At 45.6% G+C, this 25,579-nt stretch overlaps 3 protein-coding genes across 3 annotated transcripts; all 3 read right to left on the reverse strand.

Moving 5' to 3' along the window:
- Window positions 1-6,392: 6,392 nt before the first annotated feature.
- Window positions 6,393-9,193, reverse strand: VC83_07372 (uncharacterized protein; the record flags this gene model as incomplete). Its single annotated transcript, XM_024470945.1, has 2 exons — window positions 8,021-9,193; window positions 6,393-7,480 (listed from the first exon to the last, which is right to left on the reverse strand). Exons 1-2 carry the CDS (start codon window positions 9,081-9,083, stop codon window positions 6,393-6,395), a joined length of 2,151 nt encoding a protein of 716 aa, XP_024321459.1. The 5' UTR covers window positions 9,084-9,193.
- Window positions 9,194-14,126: 4,933 nt separating this feature from the next.
- VC83_07373 (uncharacterized protein) lies at window positions 14,127-15,511 on the reverse strand. Its single transcript, XM_024470946.1, has 3 exons — window positions 14,992-15,511; window positions 14,549-14,939; window positions 14,127-14,500 (listed from the first exon to the last, which is right to left on the reverse strand). The coding sequence occupies exons 1-3, from the start codon at window positions 15,389-15,391 to the stop codon at window positions 14,188-14,190; spliced, it is 1,104 nt and encodes a 367-aa protein (XP_024321460.1). The 5' UTR covers window positions 15,392-15,511; the 3' UTR covers window positions 14,127-14,187.
- A 6,823-nt stretch (window positions 15,512-22,334) lies between these two features.
- On the reverse strand, window positions 22,335-25,426 carry VC83_07374 (uncharacterized protein). The gene is made up of 4 exons (XM_024470947.1): window positions 24,864-25,426; window positions 24,309-24,736; window positions 24,116-24,240; window positions 22,335-24,060 (listed from the first exon to the last, which is right to left on the reverse strand). Exons 1-4 carry the CDS (start codon window positions 25,118-25,120, stop codon window positions 23,647-23,649), a joined length of 1,224 nt encoding a protein of 407 aa, XP_024321530.1. The 5' UTR covers window positions 25,121-25,426; the 3' UTR covers window positions 22,335-23,646.
- Between the last annotated feature and the right edge of the window lie 153 nt (window positions 25,427-25,579).

A 25,579-nucleotide genomic window follows, 5' to 3' on the forward strand; every position in this document is an offset into this window, starting at 1 on the left:
AGTTCCCCATATCAACGCTCTTCTCGAGACGTCGGTAAGGTAGTGGTCCTCATTGACTACGAGTCAGTCCCGAATCGAAGCGCTCTATTGTAGGAAGGTATGTTCTATCCCATCGCTGAGAGGAAGGATTTTCTCAGAGATGGTTGATTTCTTATAGTGATTCGGAGGGTCCTCAGTGAGCATTCGTGACGACCCTGGAATCGATGGAGAACGAGTGTTCTGAAGAGGCGGCAATTGAACTGTCTCAGGGGTGTTTCGTGTGCGAGGCGTTCGTTGCTTTGTAGCTTCGACTGTGGGTATGGGGGCGTCCACCGGCGGTGTGGATGGGATTCTGGTCTGGGCTGCCGTAAGGGTAACTAGTAGATCCTTGACCTCCTGTATCTGTGCTTCGAGATGGGCCCTTCGACTCAGGATGTCTTGAGATGGCACAGCGGTCGTAGCTGCAGCGGTGGTTTGTCTGGTAGTCATTCTGGGCAGTTGACCGTCGTTGTCTTGGGGTATGTTTGATGTCAGCTTTTTCAACATATTGCCTCGGGTGTGTATCAGTACCGATATGAAAGAGCTTGACTTCCGGTAGCTCGTAGCTATCAATGCTCTTGTCCACAATTTCCTCTGTGCTAGGAGGGGGTTCTTAAGGATCTCGTATACTATTTGGCACCAACGCATCGGTGACTTTAGCACCTTGTTCTGAAGAATCAAACCCTGATCCACTGGCTGTCCGTGAGATCTCTGGAATCACGGCTATTTGAAGTCGTCAGGTCTCTCCTCTGAAACATCACCAAGTCGCAGTCGATGGTGTAACGGTAGTTCTCCTGAGTCGTTCCGGTGTGGGATATTATTTAAGTACGGCCGTCCCCAGCAGGCGTGATCTTTTGTATAATGTAAGGACACAGGGCACCCAGCTCACAGTAATAGCATATGAGAGTGCGAGTCGGAGGCTAATGTAATGGTGGGTGCACCAGATATGAGAATCTAGCCACCCAAGAAGGGATTATTTTACTAAGATAACACACTGTCTTAGGAAACAGAGCCAAAGGGTTGTAGCTTAGACTATTCCACAACGCAGCAATCAAGTGTATGATGTAGTGGAGTGGTTTAGACAAGTTGTAACAAATGTTGAGTCTGAGAACTCAGGGATAAGTCAGAGGTTAGCACCTCACTGACTTTTCAGAAACAAGGAGTAACAAGATCAATGCTTGGAAGCTTGGAAAAGACGTGGAAGTATGTGATAGTCGATTTACTGTATTGTCTGCTTGCCCTTTCTTAAGGAAAGGGCAATCCTATTTATGCTAAAGGAGTGTAGTTCTCTCATTTTCCAGGCTTGGTAACTGTAGTCAACATAAGAGAATCCCATAGAACCATCTCCTAGGCTATAGGAAGTGAAAGGAGGTCAAAGGTCAGAGTACCCTTATAGACAAATTATGTCATAACTTAACCAATCTTGTGAGTAACTAAGGAGCGATCACGTGTAATGAATCACAGAGGGTTGTAGAAGCTTTTGGAGCTATCGTCCATGTTCCTAGGCCTCTAGTTGGTAGAGATATGTCATGTGTAGTATTAGCCCAGTAACTAAGGAGTGATGTCATGTAATGAATCATAGAGGGTTGCAGAGATATGCTATGTGGTCATATCGGCCCAGTAACTTAGGAGCAATGATGTGTAATGAATCATAGAGGGTTGTAGCAATCGTTGAGTAGTATTGCTCTTGTTGTTGGTGTGACAAGCCAAAATATGTATAGTGACTTGTAGGTTTGAGGTGGAGATTTTTGCTCTTGAGTTTGATAGCAAACTGAGTGCAACGAATGTCAGGATGACAGCTAAACAGATGCTATCCTATAGGTCTACTACGAAGGATACAAAAAAGATGATGGGAACCCCGTTGGGTCAATCCCCTTAAGTACCCGAGGGTCCGACTCGGCTAACCTGCCCCAACTCTCCCCACGTGACCGTAACCTGCCTGACTCCTATTCTTTCCGTCACTGAGGGCGGAGGCATCCTTACACCCCAAGCCCTGAAAATCGTACGTCTATTACTATACTTGAGGCTGTGTCTGCAACTGGAAAAGTCATACTGCCTGTACTTATCATTCCGGGCAAAATATACATGGATTCTTGGTACCATGCCAACCTTCAAGGCACAGAGCTCATCATGCTCTCTGACACTGGATTTTCAAACAGCCAGCTTGCCTTACGGTGGCTAGAGCACTTTGCAGAGCATACTCCCTCTGAGGAAACGAAGGTTCTACTACTTGACTCTCATGTGAGCCATACAAGCGATGATTTCATCATTATGGCAGAAAAACACAATATTATCATGTACACATTCCCATCCCATCTTACTCATATTTTACAGCCACTAGATGTGGGGATCTTTCAGCCGTATAAGCACTGGCATAGAGAGGCTGTGCTTGCTGCCATACGCGATATGGATGTTACATATGACATACAGTCCTTTATGAGGGATCTTACCAAAATGCGGCTACAGACTTTTAAGGAGTCTACAATTATATCAGCTTTCCAGAAAGCAGGAATTTGGCCAGTAAGCCACGTTATAGCTCTCACAAATCTACGTATGTACTCACAGCCTGCTCCTATGCCTACACCTACGCCTCTACCTATACGGGTTTCTACACCAAAACCCTCGACTTTTAGGGGGCTTGAAAAGGGGCTACAGTACTGGAAACAACGGATTCCAGAGGGTTTTAGTAGCCCCTCGAGGGAGAGCTACAAGAATTGGCTCACAGGAACGGAAGAGGTTGTAGTAGGAGGCCAGCTTCAAGAGCTTGACCTACTTGCTTTTCGACACCAGGTTGAGGAGTCAAAGAAGCGGTCGAGCTGAAGCCGGGCTTGCCATCAGTTTGGAGGTGAGCTTACGGCAGCTCACGCTCACGAGCTTCAGGCCCAGAAAGCTGAGCTGGAAGCTCAGAAGCTTGAGGCCAAGCGGGTTCGAGCAGCCCGCCAGGCTGCCAACCGGGCCCAAAAGCAGCTTCGCCGGGCAGGAATTGAGGCCTGGAAGGAAGAGCGCCTCCGAAAGAAGGGGGTAGCAGCTCTTCGGAAAGCTGGCCTCCCAATTCGTCCAGAGTTTGAGGACCTAATTCCTGACCCGGAAGCCCTCCAAACTGAGGGCGAGGGCGAGGGCGAGGGCGAGGGCGAGAGTGGGAGAGAGGGTAGGAGTGGGAGCAAAGAAGTGATAATTTCATAGAATGGCTTAATTATGTACCTTTACATACAAATTACTATAGAGAGGTACTTACAGTCGCAATTGTGACGAGCCGCGTATTGCTTCCTCTCGAGTTGGGCAGCCCGCGTATTGCTTACTCCAACCTTGAGCGAAGCGAAAAGTTTGGTCACGACGATTAGTTCTATAATGATTAATGGGCAAATGTTTTATATAACGTCCTCCACAAGCGAGCGTCGCATACAAGTGAGTGTCGCACGCGACGAACACAATGCGCTCCTTATGTGTACTGCAAGATGCCTCAACAAGTTGATATTCCATCAACTAATCTTGAAGGTAGAATATATATTGCTATCGAAGCTATTAGATTACGCCAATTTAATAGCATTAGGGCAGCTGCAAAGGCCTCAAATGTCTGTCCTAAGCTACTTGAGAGGCGCCTAAAGGGAATATGCCCACGACGCGACATTACACCAAAAACTCAAAAACTCACTTGCTTGGAAGAATCAGTTGTTATTCAACATATCCTCGACCTAGATTCACGGGGGTTTTCGCCTAGGCTTCGTGCTGTTGAAGATATGGCCAATCAATTACTCGCATCTCGAGGTGTGGGCAAGGTTGGAGTTAATTGGGCTTCCAACTTTGTTAAACGCCATGTTGAGCTTAAAACAAAGTTTAATCGCAAATACGACTATAAGAGAGCTCTATGTGAAGATGCAGAGCTCATAAAAGCATGGTTTACACTTGTACAAAACACTACTGCAAAGTATGGAATTACCGATGCAGACATCTACAACTTTGATGAGACGGGTTTTCAAATGGGCATTATTACAACAGCAATGGTTGTTACAAACTCTGAACGGCAGAATCGACCTAAAGCAATTCAACCTGGAAACAGAGAGTGGGCAACAGTAATTCAAGGGATTAACGCGCAAGGATGGTCAATCCCACCATTCATTATTATGAGTGGGAAGAACCATCTCTCAACATGGTATGATGAAGATATACCACAAGATTGGATTCTCGCAGTAAGTGAGAATGGATGGACGACAAATGAACTTGGATTTCAATGGATCCAACATTTTCATAAGCATACAAAGCATCGTACAGTTGGTGCACATCGCCTGTTAATTCTAGATGGCCATGAGAGTCACTATTCTCTACCGTTTGAGCAATACTGTAAGGAGAATGGTATAATATTGCTTTATATGCCTCCGCACTCAGTTAGTTGCTTTGGACCACTTAAGAAGGCATATGGACGGCAAGTTGAGAGCTTAATCCGCACTCATATAAACCATGTTACGAAAGTTGAGTTTCTTCCTGCCTTTAAGCAGGCTTTCACAGACGCAATCACAAAGCAGAACATCTGCAGTAGTTTTCGAGCTACAGGGCTAGTTCCATTCTGTCCTGATGTTGTGTTGTCACAGCTTGACATTCAACTACGGCCTTTAACACCACCAACCTTTGAGGATGCTTCATGGGAACCTAAAACACCACACAATCTAATAGAGCTAGCAAGTCAAACTACGCATCTTAAAGATCGCATTATATGCCATCAAAATAGCTCACTAACTCCTATTAACAATGCACTAGACCAGTTGTTAAGAGGTGCTCAAACAATGGTGCATTCTGCTGTTCTAATGAAGGCGGAAGTTCAGGCCTTACAACAAGCAAATGAAGTTGCAAGTCAGCGCAAAAAGCGAAAAAAAAAAAGCGTATACAACAAGGAGGGTGCCTTACAATTCAAGAAGGTCAGGATGTACTTGCTCACCTAGCTGTGGAAGAGCAGATATCTCAGGAACTACGACAGGGTGGTGGGGTGAAAGACAGCAACGACGTTGCAGAATGTGTGGTAAGACTGGGCATAATGCTCGCACATGTCAAAGGGATTAAGAAGATACTATAGAATAGGTGTATAATTAATTTAATTGATTTTCTAGTCTATAGTTGTTGTTGTTAGAAAGTTTGTTACGATCTGTCAATTGCGTGCGACACTCACTTGTATGCGACACTCGCTTGTGGAGGACGTTACCCGGTAAGTTCATAAATAAGTTTTATATACCATGGTGATTCTTACTAAGCAGGAAACCACTCAACGCGCTCGGCGCGTTGCCTTCCCTCGCGTTGCCTCCCTCGCCGTTGCTCCCCCTCGCCGTCGCCCTCCTCGCTTCCCAGCTAACTCGCTAGCCGCTACCCTCACTGAGGCACTCGACGACTCTTCGGAAGCCCTCGTCGCGAGGCACGGAAGTCCTGAGCTCGGCTCAGGCCCACGAGGATGGCTTCTCTTGGCGAGCTGACCGTTCCTATGAACGGTCAGCTCTACCTCGACCTAGACGCCTGGTCGAGAGCCCTTAACGACTGGGCCAAATGAGGCTGTTGAAAGGAGCGACAGCGAGGGGGCGACGGCGAGGGGGCTACGGGGGGCTACGGGGGGGGGGATTGGGGGGTTTTTACTGGTCGCAGGGGGTTTCATATTATGTAGGGTATATAAAACTTATCACGTCAAATGCAGGGTATATACTGTAAAACTTTTGCCCATGATTAATACATTGTGTTGCTGTTTAATTGACTAATAACGTCATCGAATTGGCGGGGAGTGCGCAGCTCGCATGCATGTGCAGCTCGCTTGTCAAGTACGTACGTTATCAGTTAGTTCACAGTTTGACCATTGATGTATACTAAAATGAGGAACTTTCTATCGCCCTACTCAATCTTGAAACGTTTGTCCACAGAGGAGAAGTTGCATACGGATTCCAGTAGCATGCATGGCTGTTGATGGTGGTCTTAATTTTGCTTCCGTTACCGCCCTCATGGCCGCCCTTGTGGTCTCTTCTGATGTTGTCCCGCCGGTACATCAGCATCTACCGCCGGTCGACTCCGTACGGTACGGCCATTTCCTTCGCCCTCGTTTGAATTTGCGGCGCGCTTGAATCTGGGCCAACCGAGCCTCGAATTTAGCTACAAGCTCTGCTGCATGTTTCATTGAGCCTTTAGGTATTAGGGACACCAGTCTACTAGAACTGTGCCACCACATCAACATCCTCCTCGCCGAGAGCTTCGTGCTTAATACAAATCAAGTATCTTCACACATACTTAGGAACGGCAATCTTATACATCTTGATCAATGGCATTGTCCCTACCCACTAACCAAACCCAACATTGCACCTTAGCCAACAACAGGTTTACGGCGTATGCTACAGCTAATAACACAAAGTCTAATTAATCAGTACTTGCAGTATACTCGACAGAATGGATAGCAATCCGGCCACATCTGTAATAATGGCTGTTGTGTTCTTAACAAAGCCAGCAGTAAGCAAATCCTTGGCATTAAGCAAGAGACCGCCAATATCTCCCACAAGGCCAGGAGTGATAAGGGGTGAAACATCCGTAATAATGTGAGAAGTATCGTTGACGAATTGAGGCGTGAGCAGATCATACGCATTCCGAATGAGACCACCGGTCTTAGTAGTAAAATCCGCAGTCAACAAGTTAACTGCATTAGGTAACAGTTGATCAATCTGGGTAACTAACTCGGGTGACAGAAGTGTCACTGCGTTGCTAATAAGTTGGGCAGCCTCCTTAACAAAGGCAGGGGTCAGCAAGTCACTGGCATTAGTGAGGAGGGATCCAAGGTTCGTAATGGTGGCTGGCGTCAATAGCGACTTGAGTTCGGGTATCAGCGGAAGGATCTGAGTGAGCAAGTCCTGCAAAGTGCTGACGGTCTCAGGACTCAGAAGATCACCGGCTCTCTTGATAAGACCCGCAGTCCCGTTGACGAAAGCGGGAGTCAACAGGTCGATAGCGTTGGTAAGCAGTCCAGGGATCCCCTGGAGGACTGCGGGAGTCAACAACGAAGTCAAGTCCTTGATAAACGGGGCAGCGTCAAGAATCAATGACTTGGTATTGCTGACGAAGTCCGGTGACAACAGAGAATTGGCGTTGCCCAGAATTGCAGTGATCTCCTGCACATTTCCTTGTGTGAGGAGGGCCTTCGCCTCTATGAGAACTGGGCCTGCATTATTGATAAGGGGCACAGCCTGCACAATAAGGCCTTGAATGTCCTTGACAAAGTCAGGGGTCAAGAGGTTGTTGGCATTGACCAAAAGTGCTTCAATGTCTTTCATATTGACAGAGCTGAGTAATCCTCCGACTTCCGTAATAAGAGGACCCGCACTATTGATCAAGTCGCCTGCGTTCTTGACGAAGGTTGGGGTCAAAAGGCTGTTGGCATTGGCCAGAAGGGCTTCAATGCCTTTGATATTGGCAGGACTGAGTAATCCTCCGACTTCCGTAATAAGAGGACCTGCACTATTGATCAAGTCGCCTGCGTTCTTGACGAAGGTTGGGGTCAAAAGGCTGGTGGCACTGGCCAAAAGGGCTTCAATATCTTTGATATTGGCAGAGCTGAGTAATCCTCTGACTTCCGTAATAAGAGGACCCGCACTGTTGATCAAGTCGCCTGCGTTCTTGACGAAGGTTGGGGTCAAAAGGCTGTTGGCATTGGCCAGAAGGGCTTCAATACCCCCGATAGTGCCAGGAGTGAGTAATCCTCCGACTTCCGTAATAAGAGGACCCGCAATATTGATCAAGTCGCCTGCGTTCTTGACGAAGGTTGGGGTCAAAAGGCTGTTGGCATTGGCCAGAAGGGCTTCAATACCCCCGATAGTGCCAGGAGTGAGTAATCCTCCGACTTCCGTAATAAGAGGACCTGCACTATTGATCAAGTCGCCTGCGTTCTTGACGAAGGTTGGGGTCAAAAGGCTGGTGGCACTGGCCAAAAGGGCTTCAATATCTTTGATATTGGCAGAGCTGAGTAATCCTCTGACTTCCGTAATAAGAGGACCCGCACTATTGATCAAGTCGCCTGCGTTCTTGACGAAGGTAGGGGTCAAAAGGCTGGTGGCATTGGCCAAAAGGGCTTCAATATCGCCGATAGTGCCAGGAGTGAGTAATCCTCCGACTTCCGTAATAAGAGGACCCGCACTATTGATCAAGTCGCCTGCGTTCTTGACGAAGGTTGGGGTCAAAAGGCTGGTGGCACTGGCCAAAAGGGCTTCAATATCTTTGATATTGGCAGAGCTGAGTAATCCTCTGACTTCCGTAATAAGAGGACCCGCACTATTGATCAAGTCGCCTGCGTTCTTGACGAAGGTAGGCGTCAAAAGGCTGGTGGCATTGGCCAAAAGGGCTTCAATACCCCCGATAGTGCCAGGAGTGAGTAATCCTCCGACTTCCGTAATAAGAGGACCCGCAATATTGATCAAGTCGCCTGCGTTCTTGACGAAGCCCGGAGTTAAGAGATCGTCGGCATTTGTCAAGAGCGATGTAATAACCTTCGTATTCGGAAGTGTCAACAGCGTATTGGCATTGCTGATAAGACTGTTCACCTCGCCAACAAACTGTGAGGTCAGGAGGGCGTCGGCATTGGCTACCAGCGTCCTCAGCTGGCTGTCAACCGGAGGGGATAGGACAATTGAAAGATATTTAACGGTTTTTTCCACATAAAGGAGCAGAGAAGGGTCCAAAAGACCAGCGATGCCCGCAAGCAAGTCCCCTAGCGGACCCCCAACCTTGCTACTCGTGGAGCCGAGAATCCCGTTCAAACCGTTAGTCCCAATGCGGGAGGATGCTGTCGAGGGTGTCGCTGCAGGAGACGTGTCATGAGCCTCTGCCGATGACGAGGAAGACACGACTGGTGAGTTTGTAACCGCGACTTCGGACGGAAGGGAAGAATAGGCAGAGTCCACCGGGCCATCAACCGGAGTAGGCTGGGAATTTGACAGCAGGCTTGAAAGCGAAATAGGTACTGTAGGCGATTGCAGGGCAGGAGTTTCCTCCGTGAAGTTGGCGGTGGCTACGACCATGGCCACTAGCGGCGCCGCTGAGGCTGCTAGGGAGAGACGCATATTTGACGTTTTTTTTGGTCTTGTTTTTGTCGCGGTAGACACGATTCTTTCGTTCACTTGTCCCGTTCGTTTTGCGGCGATAGACCAAAACAAAAGGTGATTGACGCTGGTGCCGTTCTATAATAAAGGTAAATGAGCAGAAGCAAGAACATCACCCAAAAAATCGATTACTAAAATTGAGCGGGGTATATCTTTATTTACATGGCCGTATTTAGTTAAGATCGTCTGTACTATGTACTACCCCATCAAAGCCCATCACAAGTTGCCGAGGGCCGATCCCCACAGTTAAGGTTCGAGGGGGTGGTATTGAGGCTGTAAAGGTTCCATTCACTCTTAGAAGCTAGTCCCGTTATTGTTATTTTACACGAACTTATTACGGCTAATCAAGTTTGGCACTAGGGTGGTGAGGGGGGCCTGATTCTCTAGGCTCGTTGAATATTAGCGTCACCCCGCATTTCGTGATGGCGTTTGAACGATTTGGTCACTTCAGTGCGGGGCCCCGCCATCTCGAATGATCAGTGCCGAGCCTGACATGTGAAGATTCGTTGGTGTATCCATCACCCCAAGTATTATTCGACTAAAAGTAATGACGAAAAGCGATCTGTCCTACCATTACGGAGTAGATCTCCAACATATCAAGAAGGCAGCTCTGTGAGAAACCATATTTCAAGTCGGGGGCACTAGAGTATGTATATCTCGAGTTATCATACATCCATGTCTACCTAGTAGCTATACCGTCATCTATCCATGTGCTTTCCAGAATTCTCCTGCACGCTCTGCTGCCAACGCCGCTTCCTTATGAAATCTCACAATATGCCCTACCAAAATGAAATCGTGTACAGCCGTGATCGCAATCTCTAAGCCCACCTTGTTTCCTTGTATGGCCTTGAAACTCGCACATCCTCACGGCATCATCGTACAGCACTCTCCAGTTGGGAAGAACAATGGGGTTGGAGTTGCAAATGCGTTAACCAGAATACAAATATTAGTGTGCTCTAGAGTGATTCCACTGGGACTAATAGCACGAGCACCCCCCACATACCAAATCGCTCAACAAGGTACTCAGTCGTCTGTCGGTTCATGGCGATGTGTCCCAAGAGACCCTGTTCCAGAGCACCGGGGTCATCGCCATGAATGCAGGAAATCGACCTGGTGCTACTGGGTTCGAAGCCAGCCCATATTGCGGGGCAAAGGCGTGACTAACTGAAGTATTGGGTAAGATTGTCTTTGGCGCAATCCGACAGCAAAGCCAGGGCTGGGCTGGCTACCACGTACCCCCAATAATCACAGGCCTGATCTGTTGGGAGGAACCACACCCGATTTTGAGTGTGGTTCCTCCCAACAGATCAGGCCTGTGATTGGCTTCCGTAATCGATTCCTTCGGGCAACGGAACAGAGGCTTCACAGTAGAGTACAGTAAATAGGAGTAAAATAGTAACGTATTTCACAGGCGAAGCGATCACCCGGGCGAAGCAATCACTGAACTTCCCACCTAAAATTGAGAAATTTACAAGATAATAACTCAACAACTTCATAATATATATTAAAAATGTATTTCTAGCCTTTCCTATTTAGTTGAATTTGTACCTAATCATTTAGGAATAATCTCAGTAATCGTTGGTTCTCAAACCACCGCCTGGAGGCGGTTGGCGAAAGCGAACTGGGACGCGAAAGCGATTGTGGGACACTTCGGGAGCGGACTCACGACGCGACACGACCGACCATGAACATGACCGACAACGAGCACAACTACAACCACAACTATGCCGGTAGTTGAAGTAAATAAAAATGAAGCTCTTTTAAATGCCATTGAATTTTTAAATGAAAACCCAACAGAGAAGAGTGCTACAGTAGCACGGATGTACAGAGTAAACCCAAGTACGCTCCGGACTATACGACTACGACAACGACGCGCATCACCACAACGCACCGCTGTGCCACGCGGAGGCCAGAACAGAGTACTGTCTGATGTACAAGTTACAGCTATACAAAGATACATCCAACGCTCGTACGAAAATGGGTACGGTGCAACTAAGCCTATGGTGTTCAGTGCCATCTGCCAACTACGTGCAGCAGAAACTCCAACACGTGCACCACCATCACAACGGTGGTTCCAGACATGGATTAAGACACAACAACACAACTTCCATACAATAAAAACCCGGCCAATTGAAGCAGCACGGGTTGCATCTCATGAAGTATCAGCTATTAAAGAATGGTTTTATGAATTTAAAGATGTGTGTAATCAACTAGATATTACTGCAGGTGATATCTACAACTTTGATGAAGTTGGATTCCGTGTAGGAATGAGCACCGGTGAACATGTGTTGGTACCATCTGCAGTAAAGGAGGTAAGTTGTTTCTACTTATCTTACTTTATATTATTCTAATATTTATAGCTTTATATACAAGCTCCAGAGAACAGACAAAGTCTTACAGTTATAGAGACAATTTCAGCTGCTGGCATTGCACTTCCACCGTTCCTTATTATACAAGGAAAATTACACATGGAAAGTTGGTACCATGACAATCTACACGGTGATGAGAAAGTTGCAGTATCCGATTCCGGATATACAAACTCTGAGCTTGCAATGGAATATCTACAGCATTTTATTCAACATACACCGTCTATAAGAACGAAATTGTTAATAATGGACTCTCATGTCTCACATGAAGTTCCAGAGTTTATAATACTTGCACATCAACACAATATACACTTACATGTGTTTCCGTCTCATCTTACGCATATTCTACAACCGCTAGATGTTACTGTGTTTGCACAATATAAACATTGGCACCGACGTGCAATTCAACAAGCAATCCGGAATTTTGATACAGATTATAATGTTATATCTTTCTTTAGAGACTTGTCTACTATCCGTAAGCAGACATTTACAAAGGGTAACTGTATCAAGTCTTTTAGAGATGCAGGTATTTGGCCACCTAACTATGAAAAGATTCAAGAGAAGGTTGCTATATATGCAAAACCAGAAGTTTTAGAAACACCACAACGCGCATTTCAAGCAAGTTATGATCTTTCAACATGGAGTCAAACATTTGATAAGATCCTTAGTTCACCGTCACGGCAAAAGTGGGCATCTTCTTATACTGAAATCCAAACTCAGTTAACAGAGGCTGAGCTGTTCCAGTCAGAGCTTGTACAAATTACTACTATTATGACTGAGCAACGACAGCGGAAGGTTAGAAGTCGGAAATCTATTCAAAAAGGCGGTGCTATTACAGTTGAACATGCACGGCAAAGGATTTATGAGAAGAAGGTAAAGGAGCAACTTTTAGAAGAAGCACGGGAGAAAAGAGAGAGAACACGCATGGTGAACGTTGAGCGTAAGATGCAGCTCCGTGCTGGCATCGATGCACGGAAGGCAGAACGTACACGGAAAAAGGACCTACATGAATTTCAAAAAAGTAACCCAGACACGGAGCCACCAATTGGCTTACGTACAGAAATCATTGACCCGGACGTTACACAGAAGAAACGTGAGGAGGAGGAGGAGGCGGACCGACTGTTAGCCATCGAGGAGAGTGGGTACGTGAACTTTGCAGGCTTGGACTACGACATGATTCACGATGCAAGTGACGGTGGCTGTGATGATCAATCACTGCCTGACAATATTGATCCAAATCTTTTTTAATTATTTAATTCTATAACTTATATATATTTACAGCATTGTTACGTTGTCAGTCGTGTTCATGGTCGGTCGTGTCGCGTCGCGAGTCCGCTCCCGAAGTGTCCCACAATCGCTTTCGCGTCCCAGTTCGCTTTCGCCAACCGCCTCCAGGCGGTGGTTTGAGAACCAACGATTAGTTCTTAAAATATTAAGTTTAGGCACTGAAATTTAGACTAGGTCTTTATATTTCAATATCTACTAGTCTAATTGCTTTAAAGCTTGAATAAAGGAATTTGCGTGTATATATAAGGATACACACACATTTTTAGAATATATTATGAAGTTGTTGTTGAGTTATTATCTTGTAAATTTCTCAATTTTAGGTGGGAAGTTCAGTGATCGCTTCGCCCGGATGATATCGCTTCGCCTGTGAAATACGTTATAAGTTATTAAAATCAATTGAATTACTAAATAATCTACGGGCCTACGTACGCTATTTGTAGACCTGGGAAACCCCCAAGACCCTGACGAGTTGAACTCTTCAGCCCAGCCGAAACTGAGACATTGGGCTGGCACCACTGCCCAATACGTAGTAGACCAACAGCGGACCTGGACAATCCCCCAAGAAAAACCCGTCATTTTGGGCGCAAACGCCCACCGTATCCCCAGGGGAATGTCCGTTTACCCCAACATGATCTCGGCGTCCTGTGCGACAGCTCCGACGTACCTGTCTGGTTTCCCGCGCCCGACAGTAATAAACCTGGCCTTCTCCGCCTGGCCGGACGGAGGTCTATGGTGGTCTTCATTTCAATGGCTGAGGCAAAAGACAGGTATCCTTTCACGATACGCACCCCGAGCGCTTGTGTGTAGGTCCATTTAGGGTTCTGGCGTAGAGCAAACGGTATCAAATACAACATCCAGAATGGCAATCGTACCGCGTTGGTACCAAGTACGAACAAATGTATAGATAAGCTTGCCAGGGGTGTAGATAATTTAATGTAAAAGAATCACCGGGCCTTATACGTAGTGGCATGTGCTTCCCCCTCCCCGAGCCAGTTACCCCTCTCCATATAGCGTACCTGAATCCGAGCATATCCCCGAGTTACCATGTGACGTTGACTCCTAAGGGGTAACTACTGCAACGGCCCGTACGATGGGCATGTGCTTACGGTAGTGCTTCCTACTGACCTGCGGGGTAACCCATCTTTCCTAGCTGGGGTGTGAGCTCCACTGCCTCGGCCTCTACGCCATAGCATATGGACGGGGCAGACAGTCTTCAGCAGTTACTTTGGGTTTATCGAGCTCTTCTGCTTTGATATGGGCGGTGGCTGCGGTGCGAGACCAGTGTACCACATCATATCGTGCCACCTATCAAAAGGGTATGTTTTCGGAATATCTCTATTGCGTCTAATACCTCTTATCTTGTTTACATTCGAACGCGCCGGTATATCCAATGCCTCTGATCCTCCCGCACCTCACTTCAGATCAGCAACGGTCCCTCCCGTAAGCGTAGGATCATTCTTAGGCTTGCTAACCGAGCGGACATTCAGGTCAAACAGAGAGCCCATGTGGTTCCTCACGCTCTCCTGCAGCCAAGAGGGCCATGCGCGTATGCCGGTGATGGGTGTATAAAACTTGGGAAGGACGACATGGCCGCTGCGTCCGGAGATAACCTGCTTCACAATCTGGGAGCTGACATCTGTGGGCTCCAGAACAATGTCATTGAAGTTCGGGTCAGAGGTGAGGGCTTCGATCAGAGGCGTGCGGATCCAGGTGGGATTGATGAGGCTGTGCATTGTTCGTAAGTGGTCCCACGGGGAGAAAGGGGGGGCTTACGAAGTTCGCACGTTAGGTGCATTATATCGATGCTTCAGCTCAGATGCCACACCTTCGTGGAAAGCAACCGCACTTGACTTGGTGCAGTTATAGTCAATGATAGAGGCGACGGTCACATAAGATGCCATGCTAGCGACTGTGACGATGTGGCCGTGGTTCTTCTTAATCATGGCGGGCAGGAACTCCTTGGCCGTCAGGAAATGGGAGAAAGTGTTCACTTCGAAGGATCTGCGGATGCACTCCTCGGGCTCGTCGAGGAGGGTCATGGCGTAGCCGACGGCAGCATTGTTGATCAGGACTGTGGGGTCGCCGTGGGCTTTGCGGATCTCTGCCCCCGCGGCTGCGAGATCCGCAGAAGAGGTGACATCGACTTTGTAGAAGTGAATGCCAGCTTTAAATGATGTCATAAGTCTGGATTCACTAAATAGGAGGTATGAGCTGACCTTGGGTCTCTTGCGGTGGGTTGACATCCAACGAGATGACCTTCACGCCTCTCTGGGCGAAATCCTCGCCCATCAACGCCCCCAGCCCGCTCGAGCCTCCAGTTATCAAAACAATCTCTTGGGCATTGATAAACTTGGCATCTCTCTTCCAGTTGTTGATGACATATTGCGAGAGTTTGTTGTTGATTGCTCGGGCGACGCTGAAGCCGATGAGGATTTTCAAGGCTTGAAGGAATCTTGCATCTGTGATACAAGAATAAACTTTCTCGGGTAGGGGAAACTTTATTCTCTCGGGGTAGTAAGTAATAGCAAGTAGAAGAGGGATTTGAACTCGAAAGTCTGTTGCTACGAGCCGAATTGGCAAGGTGAGCAGAGCCACCACATACTTCCCAAGAGTCATGTTGGATTAAGATGAGAGATTGAAAGTTAAGGTACAGGATACAAAAAAGGCAGAGCGAGGGGAGAGCGTCTTCTTAATATACTTGTAGATCTGGGGATTCTCCGGAGCGAAAATAAATGAACGTGAAACTCCCTGGAGCGTCGTGGTAGTCGAAGCCGTCGAAGCCTCGGTATCACAACTGCGAAATTGTGGGCCGTGCTAGTCAGGAGTACGTACCCTACCTTGAAAATGCGCTTTAAGACTTTTAGGCTTCTTCCTATCCATAATTGTCGTGCCCGTGCAGTACAGTCCTATCCTTAGTTTCTACTACAGTCAAATGCCACTAAGACGATGTTCGGTTAGCAGATATATTCAATTGTGCGATATATTTTCTCGCACCGAATCAAAACACCATATATTGTCCGATATTCAAGATAATCGTCATTCTGCCTCCAATTATCGTATTATCCATCAACTAATGTGTGTTTCTTGACCTTCAGAATGCCTCGAAAGCAGCCTATTCTACTCGAACAACGCCGTGCCCTTCGTGCCTGGGCTCTGAAACAACATCAAAAGCCAACTCAAAAGCAGTGTATTGAATGGTTCCTCCAGCAATATAACCACAAACTTAGCCAGTCGACAGTCTCTGAGTCTCTCAGCCATCACTTTGATAGCCTTGACGAAGCTCCTAATACCAACAGAGCACGATTACGAACTGGAAACTGGCCTGAAGTCGAAAAGCTTCTTCTTACTTGGCAACTTTGAATTTTGTCGAATGGAGGGTTTACAACTGGTGATCTACTTCAACAAAAGGCGCAACAAATCTGGGAACGCCTTCCACATAATGACAGCACAGTCTGCCCAGACTTCAGTGTAGGCTGGCTTCGACAATTTAAAGAACGACATAATATCAAAGTACGAATTCAACACGGAGAAGCAGGCTCAGTTCCAGAGTCTGCAAAGATGAAATGAAGGCATTACAAACAATTGCAGGGGAATACTCGGAGGAAAATATCTATAATATGGATGAATCAGGACTCTTTTGGAAGATGATGCCATCTCGAGGACTTGCTACTCAATCTCAGGCTGGATTAAAGAAGGATAAGACTCGGATCAGTCTTGTATTTTGTGTCAACGCGCTTCTGGAACAGATAGACTTCCAGTCTGGATCATTGGAAAGGCAAAACACCGTGAGCTTTACGAAATGTTAGCATTTCAACAATGGGTGGTATATGGAGATGGAATAAGAAGGCTTGGATGAATACAACTATTATGGGCGAATGGCTTGAGGTGTTCTATCGACATATTGGCACTCGAGAAGTTCTCTTTACAATGGATAACTTTACAGCACATGCTGCTGCTCTTGAGCTTTACCCCCCTCCTTCAAATATTTATATTTGTTGGCTACCAGCTAACAGTACCAGTCGATATCAGCCTCTTGATCAAGGTATCATTCAATCTTTCAAAGCTTATTATCGATGACAATGGCTTTCATATATGCTTGAAGCCATTGACAACAATCAAAATCCTATGTGTCATACTGACATTCGTTGCACTCATTGCACTCAGTTTGCTATCAAACTCAAGAGCAAACTTAGAAATCTCCTCCTCAAACCTACAAGTCACTATACATATTTTGGCTTATCACACCAACAACAAGAGCAATACAACTCAATGATTGCTACAACCCTCTATGATTCATTACACTTGCTCCTTAGTTACTGGGCCGATATTACCACATAGCATATCTCTACAACCCTCTATGATTCATTACATGACATCACTCCTTAGTTACTGGGCTAATACTACACATGACATATCTCTACCAACTAGAGGCCTAGGAACATGAACGATAGCTCCAAAAGCTTCTACAACCCTCTATGATTCATTACACGTGATCACTCCTTAGTTACCCACAAGATTGGTTAAGTTATGACATAATTTGTCTATAAGGGTACTCTGACCTTTGACCTCCTTTCACTTCCTATAGGCTAGGGAGATGGTTCTATGGGATTCTCTTACGTCGACTACAGTTACCAAGCCTGGTTAGTCATGGAAAGTCTTGGAAAATGAGAGAACTACACTCCTTTAGCATAAATAGGATTGCCCTTTCCTTAAGAAAGGGCAAGCAGACAATACAGTAAATCGACTATCACATACTTCCACGTCTTGTCCAAGCTTCCAAGCATTGATCTTGTTACTCCTTGTTTCTGAAAAGTCAGTGAGGTGCTAACCTCTGACTTATCCCTGAGTTCTCAGACTCAACATTTGTACAACTTGTCTAAACCACTCCACTACATCATACACTTGATGGACGTTTGATATCTAACCCTTCGTACTTGCTAAGAATCACCAATCCTCTACGTGTGGATTTGTAGACCAAGTGCTGTTAATAGTGTTAGCTTTAAAAATTACAAGTGGTGGCAAGACGCATTTATCCATAGAGATGCACTTAATGACTAACACCTACTCTTGATGGCTAGGAACAACTTTCTAATGTGTACACATAGTTGCGTCAACTACTACATGGTTCATTTAACTGGTTCTAATCCTAAAACCTAATTCATCCATGTTATACACGTTATAAATATCATAGCTTTGTTCTTACACCTTTGTTTGTGGTGTTGTAAACCAGTGTTTAAGCACTTCAAATGTTGCTTCTTAATGTCTTGTAGACTCGATTTGTCAAGTAGTAATTATAACAAGCTCTATATGGCATTGAATAAAGCATTGAATCCATTGTTGACCAATCGGTAGATATCGTATAATTTAGGATGATGTGTCATTAACATGTTGCACTCTTTAGATCCTAATTATTTCCACTAATTCCTTGATTAGTTAGTGTCTAATAGGGCGTCCTATAGATGAAAATTAACAAATCCACTTCACTAAAGTACTCTCTTCAACTACAGATGTTATGTCGCACTTGCACTTGAGAAAGATGTCCTGCCACCTAACGCGTTAATGTTAAGCAGCTGACTTTAAAGTGTTCTGCTACATCCTTTTAAGGTTGTAAATTGTCGATTGTTGTATGCCTCTATAGCTTCAGCCATACACACCTTAGTTTCCTAAACCCGAACGCTTTTTTATTGTTGTTTTTTTACAAGTTTGAAGTTACAAGGTGGGGTTTTGTGTAATGGTGGGTGCACCAGATATGAGAATCTAGCCACCCAAGGAAGGGATGAATTTACTAAGACAACACACTGTCTTAGGAAACAGAGCCAAAGGGTTGTAGCTTAGACTATTCCACAACGCAGCAATCAGGTGTATGATGTGGTGAAGTGGTTTAGACAAGTTGCAACAAATGTTGAGTCTGAGAACTCAGGGGTAAGTCAGAGGTTAGCACCTCACTGACTTTTCAAAAACAGAGAATAACAAGATCAATGCTTGGAAGCTTGGAAAAGACGTAGAAGTATGTGCTAGTCGATTTACTGTATTGCCTGCTTGCCCTTTCTTAAGGAAAGGGCAATCCTATTTATGCCAAAGGAGTGTAGTTCTCTCATTTTCCATGACTTTCCATGACTAACCAGGCTTGGTAAATGTATTAGAAATCAAGTGCGACCCACAACTAGCTTGCTAATCATGTAGTGAACGTAAGAGAATCCCATAGAACCATCTCTTGGGTTCCTAGCCTATAGGAAGTGAAAAGGAGGTCCAAGGTCAGAGTACCTATAGACAAATTATGTCATAACTTAACCAATCTTGTGGGTAACTAAGGAGCGATGACGTGTAATGAATCATAGAGGGTTGTAGAAGCTTCTAGAGCTATCGTTCATGTTCCTAGGCCTCTAGTTGGTAGAGATATGCCATGTGGTAGTATTGGCCCACCCCCCTTAAGGAGGAGATTTTCTTAATAACTTGTTCAATGAGTGTCCAAATGATATGCCGTGATGTATGTAGCATAAACAGATGTAGTAGAAGAGTTTGCAGCAATCGTTGAGTAGTATTGCTTCTGTTGTTGGTGTGATAAGCCAAGATATGTATGGTGACTTGTAGGTTTGAGGAGGAGATTTCTAAGTTTGCTCTTGAGTTTGATAGCAAACTGAGTGCAACGAATGTCAGTATGACATTTTGGTGACCATTACGCCACCATGACCAATACAGCACCTCTAACGTTATACCTTGCAACAATCTCTCCGATTGTTTAATGTCATATGAGGAACTCTGTAGATTCAAGCAACGCGGCTAAGTTGTAATTGTGGATTTGTTTGAAGCACTTGAAGTGCAAGAATCATATTTCTTTCTTTGTACGAATGTGTCATATTTAAAAAAAAAGTTATTTAGATATAAAGTCAAAATATGACGGGTGGCTTGGGATGATGGGTCGCTTGTGAACTACGTTGCGTTAATTTCAAACAAATAAACCATGCCCCCCCATTTAAATAAATTCTGCCCCTAGTCGTTTTAATACCTAGTTCTACTACCTACCCATTTAAATAAATTTAGCCCTGGAATTATTACTTTTTATAGTACAGTCAAATGCTGCTAAGACAATGTATTCGGTGCCAACAAATCATATCGTACTATAGGATATATCGCTATACTGAATTTTGCATAATCCACCCATCTAGCCGTGACTGTATCCTGCTATCCTGATCTAAAGCATCAAGAATAGACTCTAGACGCTCCAACCCTCATAAATGCTCTGCCTTGAGAGCATCTTGACCTTCAGCAAACCCAATCAGAACTTGTAGAGCTTGACGAGCACTCTGTATAGTAAATACAGGCTGCTCTAGCTGCTCCTCCTCTTCGTCATCATCTTGGGTACTGCCTTGGCCTAGATGCTCCTCTAAGACCTCATTTAAAACCTCTTCTGGTCCCAATTCCTCCATCCCATCTTGTATATCCTTCTCTTCCTCTGGGTTTAGAAAGTTTGATATTGCCATGACATCTTGTATGTTCCCAGCTCTAATTACCTTGTCATAAAGCTCTCCGATTCCAAGAGGGGTAATAGTTGTAGGAAGAGGGATTGGCATTGAAATAAGTGTTGATTTTCGAAAGCAGTTGTAGATTGTTGTGTTTGTAACCAAGTTGTTCCAGCTTCGTACAATCCATCGAATAGCTAAGTGTAGATTCATTGTATCCATAGTGTAATGGTGGGTGCACCAGATGTGAGAATCTAGCCACCCAAGGGAGGGATGATTTTACTAAGACAACACACTGTCTTAGGAAACAGAGCCAAAGGGTCATAGCTTAGACTATTCCACAATGCAGCAATCAAGTGTATGATGTAGTGGAGTGGTTTAGATAAGTTGTACAAATGTTGAGTCTGAGAACTTAGGGATAAGTCAGAGGTTAGCACCTCACTGACTTTTCAGAAACAAGGAGTAACAAGATCAATGCTTGGAAGCTTGGAAAAGACGTGGAAGTATGTGATAGTCGATTTACTGTATTGTCTGCTTGCCCTTTCTTAAGGAAAGGGCAATCCTATTTATGCTAAAGGAGTGTAGTGTTACGACGGAACAAGAAGGCTGGCCAACTACAGGACAGGAAGGAGGGAGGTCGCATGAGACCGGCCCTGGTACCTGGAGGGGCAGCGGGGAATAGTAGTTCCGAAAGTATCACGTGACGGACTCGCAGGATGATGAGAAGAGTCCTAAGAGTCCAGGACTCCGAGGACTCGAGTGAGTTCCCAAGAGTCCACTAGGCACGACGCCACTATATAAGTAGATAGTATTTCCTTAGATAGGAGCTTCGTGCTCAACTCAATACAGTATTTGTTATATACTAGTAACGTGTTACTTGAAGCCTTTGTGTCTGATCCCCTGCCTCCTCTGATAAGTAAACCTTTACGCAAGAGAACCTCTGTGTCTTCTATCGTTTAGAAGTCAGCGTTACACTTAATTTCTGAGGCCGTAGGCTAGCTATTTGTGGGTCCTACCCTGGACTAGCAGTATTTCCATATGCTGTTCAAAAGCTATTGGCTAAACAGATACAAAAAGCAGAGAAGCTAGCTGAAAGAGGAGTCCGCAATTCCGATCTAGACGAAAATAGCTACTGCACATGCTTTTGGTCACGTGCATACCAGTTACCATGTAAGCATGTGTTCTATGGGTGGCTCCACCTAGGCGAGATTGAGGAGCCTAATTGGCTATAGTATGCAGCCTTATATGAAGACTCTGGCCTTGAGGTATATGAGACAATGGGAAATTTAGTAGTGCCTCAGGCACCTACTACAGAGGAGCGTGCTCTAGCCAATCAGTAGCTTGAGCTAAAGGAGAATCTAGACTTAATTAGGTCTAGATTCTATAAAATTGAGGCAGATCTAGTAGGAATGCCCCAATCTGAGGAGCTAGTTGCGTGGTGGCTTGGTCAATTATCTGAGGCTACAAATACTGTACTCCAGCTCTCGGCAGAGCAGATTTATATGCAGGCAGTTGGGTAATGCGCTTCAAATGGAAGAATAATTTTTTCGATTTTTTTTTAGGTACTTCATTTTATATATAATTTATATACAAATTTAAGTACCTTTGGAATTTTACAGTAAGGAAGGTGCATTTTGCGACTGCTACACTCTTCGGGTTGACGCCCCCTAATTGACGATTTTTATTTTCCACATAGTACTTCTGTACGCTCCTAATTTGGGTGCGTACAGAAGTCACTTCTGTCGCAATATTCAAAAATTGCCGGTAGGTGATTTGACGGGTAACTAAGCTACCTACAGTAGCAAACACATCTATCTACCTGGCAATTTTTTACAATATTGCGACAGAAGTGACTTCTGTACGCACCCAAATTAGGAGCGTACAGAAGTACTACATGAAAATCAGAATCGTCAATTAGGGGGGGTCATGTAGCGACCGTGGGCGCGAAGGTGGTGGCGGTCGCAAAATGATACATCTAAATACTTCCCATTGCATACATATTTGTATGAAAACATAAGTACTGTGATGTATCTTTTTTTTGCGACCACCGCCGCCTCCCTTCGCTCGCCCTGTTCCGAAGCACTTACTGGAGTAGAAAAATTAATTAAAGGCCAGTATTCTACAGAGGGAACAAAGGGCGGCTCTACGTCACGTGGGGGATACAAAGGAACGCCGTGGGGGGTATGGCCGGATGGGGAGAATTACATACAATTTACTAGTAATTTTCCTTGTCGGGTCATAGCTGAACTCCGGTTTCCGCAGCTCTCCCATTTCTCGCCAAAATGGCTAAGTCCAGCGTGGCAGAATGGGAACGATTCAAACGGGTCCCCTCTCGACGTCCACCTTCCGCGTTGATGGCCATCTTCCTCAGCTACTAGACAAACCAGGTACCTTCGCCCATAGCCTGGTGTCATGCTTGACTTTTGTTTCTACGTCTACCACCGCCTCATGCACGACATCGACAGCCTCTGGATGTACCACAGTTGCACTTCAATCAAACTTAACGCCCCAAGAACTTGTTTAGACTAGAAAAAACGTCGAGCTTAGTAGGCTATCCGACAGTTAGATGTTTCTGCCAGCAGCACAGTTCAGCGTCTACCAACACCTATTGACTAGCAACACAACGAGCCTTAGCTTCCGATCGATGATGAAATCTGATATGCTTGTGCCAAGAGTTGCAAATTAGATCGAGATGCGGCTACAGCATGGAGAGATAGGGAGCTGATAGATCAACAGGATGAATACCCCGGCGTTGGGTCCAACGCGCCATTCGAGTTATTCGGGTTATACGGTGCGCAGTTCCCCTCACCATGCTTAGCGATAGCCAGTCTCGGTGATGTGGTATGCAGCCGCGCGCCATCATGGGGCAAGTGAGGTACTAGGAGGCGGTTCCATGTATTTTGTGGGCATGGTGCTCTCGGTGCGTCTTATGTTAGAAGAGTCATCTGGTAGACCCTGTACTCTATCCGCCTTCCATCCCTGATGTTGGCCAGGTGCTTCCTCCTGAAATACTTTGTCAGGTCTCCGGGTCTTGAAAATACGTGTATGCGCTTTTTGAGCACAGACGACTGTCATCCCATAATCACAATAGGCAGATGGCTGGCCTATTCTCCTTGAACACTGATATCATAGAGGATCTTCGAACTCTGCTCTTTGATACCCTACTCAAGTGAAAAGTGGTGCAATCAACAGTAAATGAGTACGCCAATCACCGGCTATCACTGGCATTTGTAGAGGTCAAAGCAAGGGCAGTGGGCATATTTACGTGAGATAGAGACGCGATATGGTGACAAATTTGAATCCTCTTCTCAAAAGACTGCAAGGGAGGGTATCCGGCCTTGGACCGGATACCCTCCCTTGAGGGAAGATAAATACAGAGATATACAGCAGGTGCATAAATAAGGTACTATTCTAAACTAATTGCGCTGATAATAGAGGCAGAATGTTACTTATATTGGAAAAAGAGGAAAGGTTTAGTAGCCCCGAGCCTAAAGGCGAACTCAGAATTCCGCTCATAGAATCGACTATAAGCGACAGTAGTGAAACTTGTGCGGTCAAAGTAAGCTGATTCAAACTCTTCTCGAAATAATCGATGTGCTGACCGTTGTAAATCGTCGTGTTTCCAGATGCAGAAATTGAAAGGTTGCCGTGTTTCAGGGCGTCCAATTCAGAAGCTATAATTTGAGGCAAGTGCTTGACAGCCTTTTTCAGATCAAGTACACATCGAGCTGGAATTATGTTGCTGCCAGGGTTTAGAATAACATCCTGGAGGGCGGCCGTGCCGAGATTAACCCCTCCAATTATCAAGTTCCATGTCATGTTTCCCTAAAAGCCGGTTATTTTCCGAACGAAAGTTTTAAGAGGTTTGAAGGCTACTTACGAGGTTAATTTTTAAAATGGATGCATTTGGTAGGGACAGGTTTGCCAGGAGATTTGTTCCATCGGCTTCGGGAGGAAGAATGAGACGAGCATCAGCAATATCGAATCCTGTCAGGCCGTTGAGACCTGTAATATGATTTAGTAAATATTTATCGTAGGAAATACTTTCCCACATCTATGAGTTGAGAACTGACCGGTCAATTGAATGTCCTTCTGCAAGTGTACGCGGGCTTTTAATTTTCCGACGTAAGCGTTTGCAGAGCCTGTCACCGAAAGTGTAAATGCTTCCGAAAAAACAACACTATGTACAAACTTTGTAAATATATCCGTGTCCAGAATCTTTGCTGGTTGGTCGGTGATGGTTAAAGTCGTATTGCCATGCAAATCATTCTCGGGTAGGACGATATTAGTGTAAGGAACAATGTTTTTCGTACCATCGTTCACAAACAAGCTGAGAGGAATCGGGTTGATGTGAACAGATAGCGGCGTCGGAAGCTTAATGTTTGCTTGTAGAGATATCTCAGTGCTATTCGATGTTGGATTTGAAAGTCCAATCGAGGATATGGGGAGGTTTGCATCGTTAACCATCCTTTGAGCGATTGCTGGGAATATGACTAGAAAACTGTACCGTACATTAACCTCGATTGGCAACCCAGCGGCTCCTTGGAATTTTAAGTATTCCCAGGAAGAATATAGAGAAAGGGGCTATATTATTTCGCACGCAGTCTGGCCTGCACACAAGTACTTACAATACTGGAAGCAGCACTGCAAGAAGGATAAGAAGCCCAATTGCATAGCAAAGCCACCAACGCTTCCCATGCTTCCATAACCTCAACAACCAACCCTCTTTTCCCACAGCCAGGCCGGGCTTCTCATCTTCTGTGGTGATATTTTCAACCTGATCATCGCTCGCCTTATTCGATTTCTCTTCGCGAGCTGATGAAAGCCTAGAAGAGTCCGGCCAGTTCGCAGTAACGACGTCTTTAGGCTCTCCAATAGCAGCCATTGTCGGAGTTTGAACCCCAAAAATGCTGTATAGGCACTCTTTCTGGACACAAAACTGGGATCGAGAGCAACAGTGCAAAGCCTAACCGCTCGGTGGCGAGTGACGACTTTGTAGGACGTAAAAAGAAGAGAGACTGATGGGGGGAGAAGGAGGAGGAGGAGAAGAGGAAGAAGAGAAATTCCATAGGATGAAGCGACCCCAGATTCCCCACAACTCCAATTGTGGTCTCGATCGTTCCCCTCTCTGCACCCCACAATCTCCCCTCTCGCCCCCTGTCACTTCACATTCAATTAACTCCACCCTGGGTAGTAGACCCTGGACCCCGCAAACTTTCAGATATCAACAAATGCGCCCGCAATAACAACCTTAGATAATGCCTAGGTAGCTCATGCAAGTGAGGGGCTCGGTGATGTGCCTAGGTAGCTCATGTAAGTTGCAAGTGAGGGGCTTCGGGTACAC

Source organism: Pseudogymnoascus destructans (genome assembly GCF_001641265.1).
Source record: "Pseudogymnoascus destructans isolate 20631-21 unplaced genomic scaffold scaffold_20, whole genome shotgun sequence".
Lineage (NCBI taxonomy): Eukaryota > Fungi > Ascomycota > Leotiomycetes > Thelebolales > Thelebolaceae > Pseudogymnoascus > Pseudogymnoascus destructans.

Coding starts and splice junctions, on each gene's coding strand:
- VC83_07373 (XM_024470946.1), bottom strand. CDS start 15,391: ATGACTCTTGGGAAGTATGTGGTGGCTCTGCTCACCTTGCCAATTCGG. Junction 14,940..14,991: donor CCCACCGCAAGAGACCCAAG/GTCAGCTCATAC, acceptor CATCATTTAAAG/CTGGCATTCACTTCTACAAA. Junction 14,501..14,548: donor GCACCTAACGTGCGAACTTC/GTAAGCCCCCCC, acceptor AACAATGCACAG/CCTCATCAATCCCACCTGGA.
- VC83_07374 (XM_024470947.1), bottom strand. CDS start 25,120: ATGGCTGCTATTGGAGAGCCTAAAGACGTCGTTACTGCGAACTGGCCG. Junction 24,241..24,308: donor GAAGGACATTCAATTGACCG/GTCAGTTCTCAA, acceptor ATCATATTACAG/GTCTCAACGGCCTGACAGGA. Junction 24,061..24,115: donor CCATTTTAAAAATTAACCTC/GTAAGTAGCCTT, acceptor ACCGGCTTTTAG/GGAAACATGACATGGAACTT.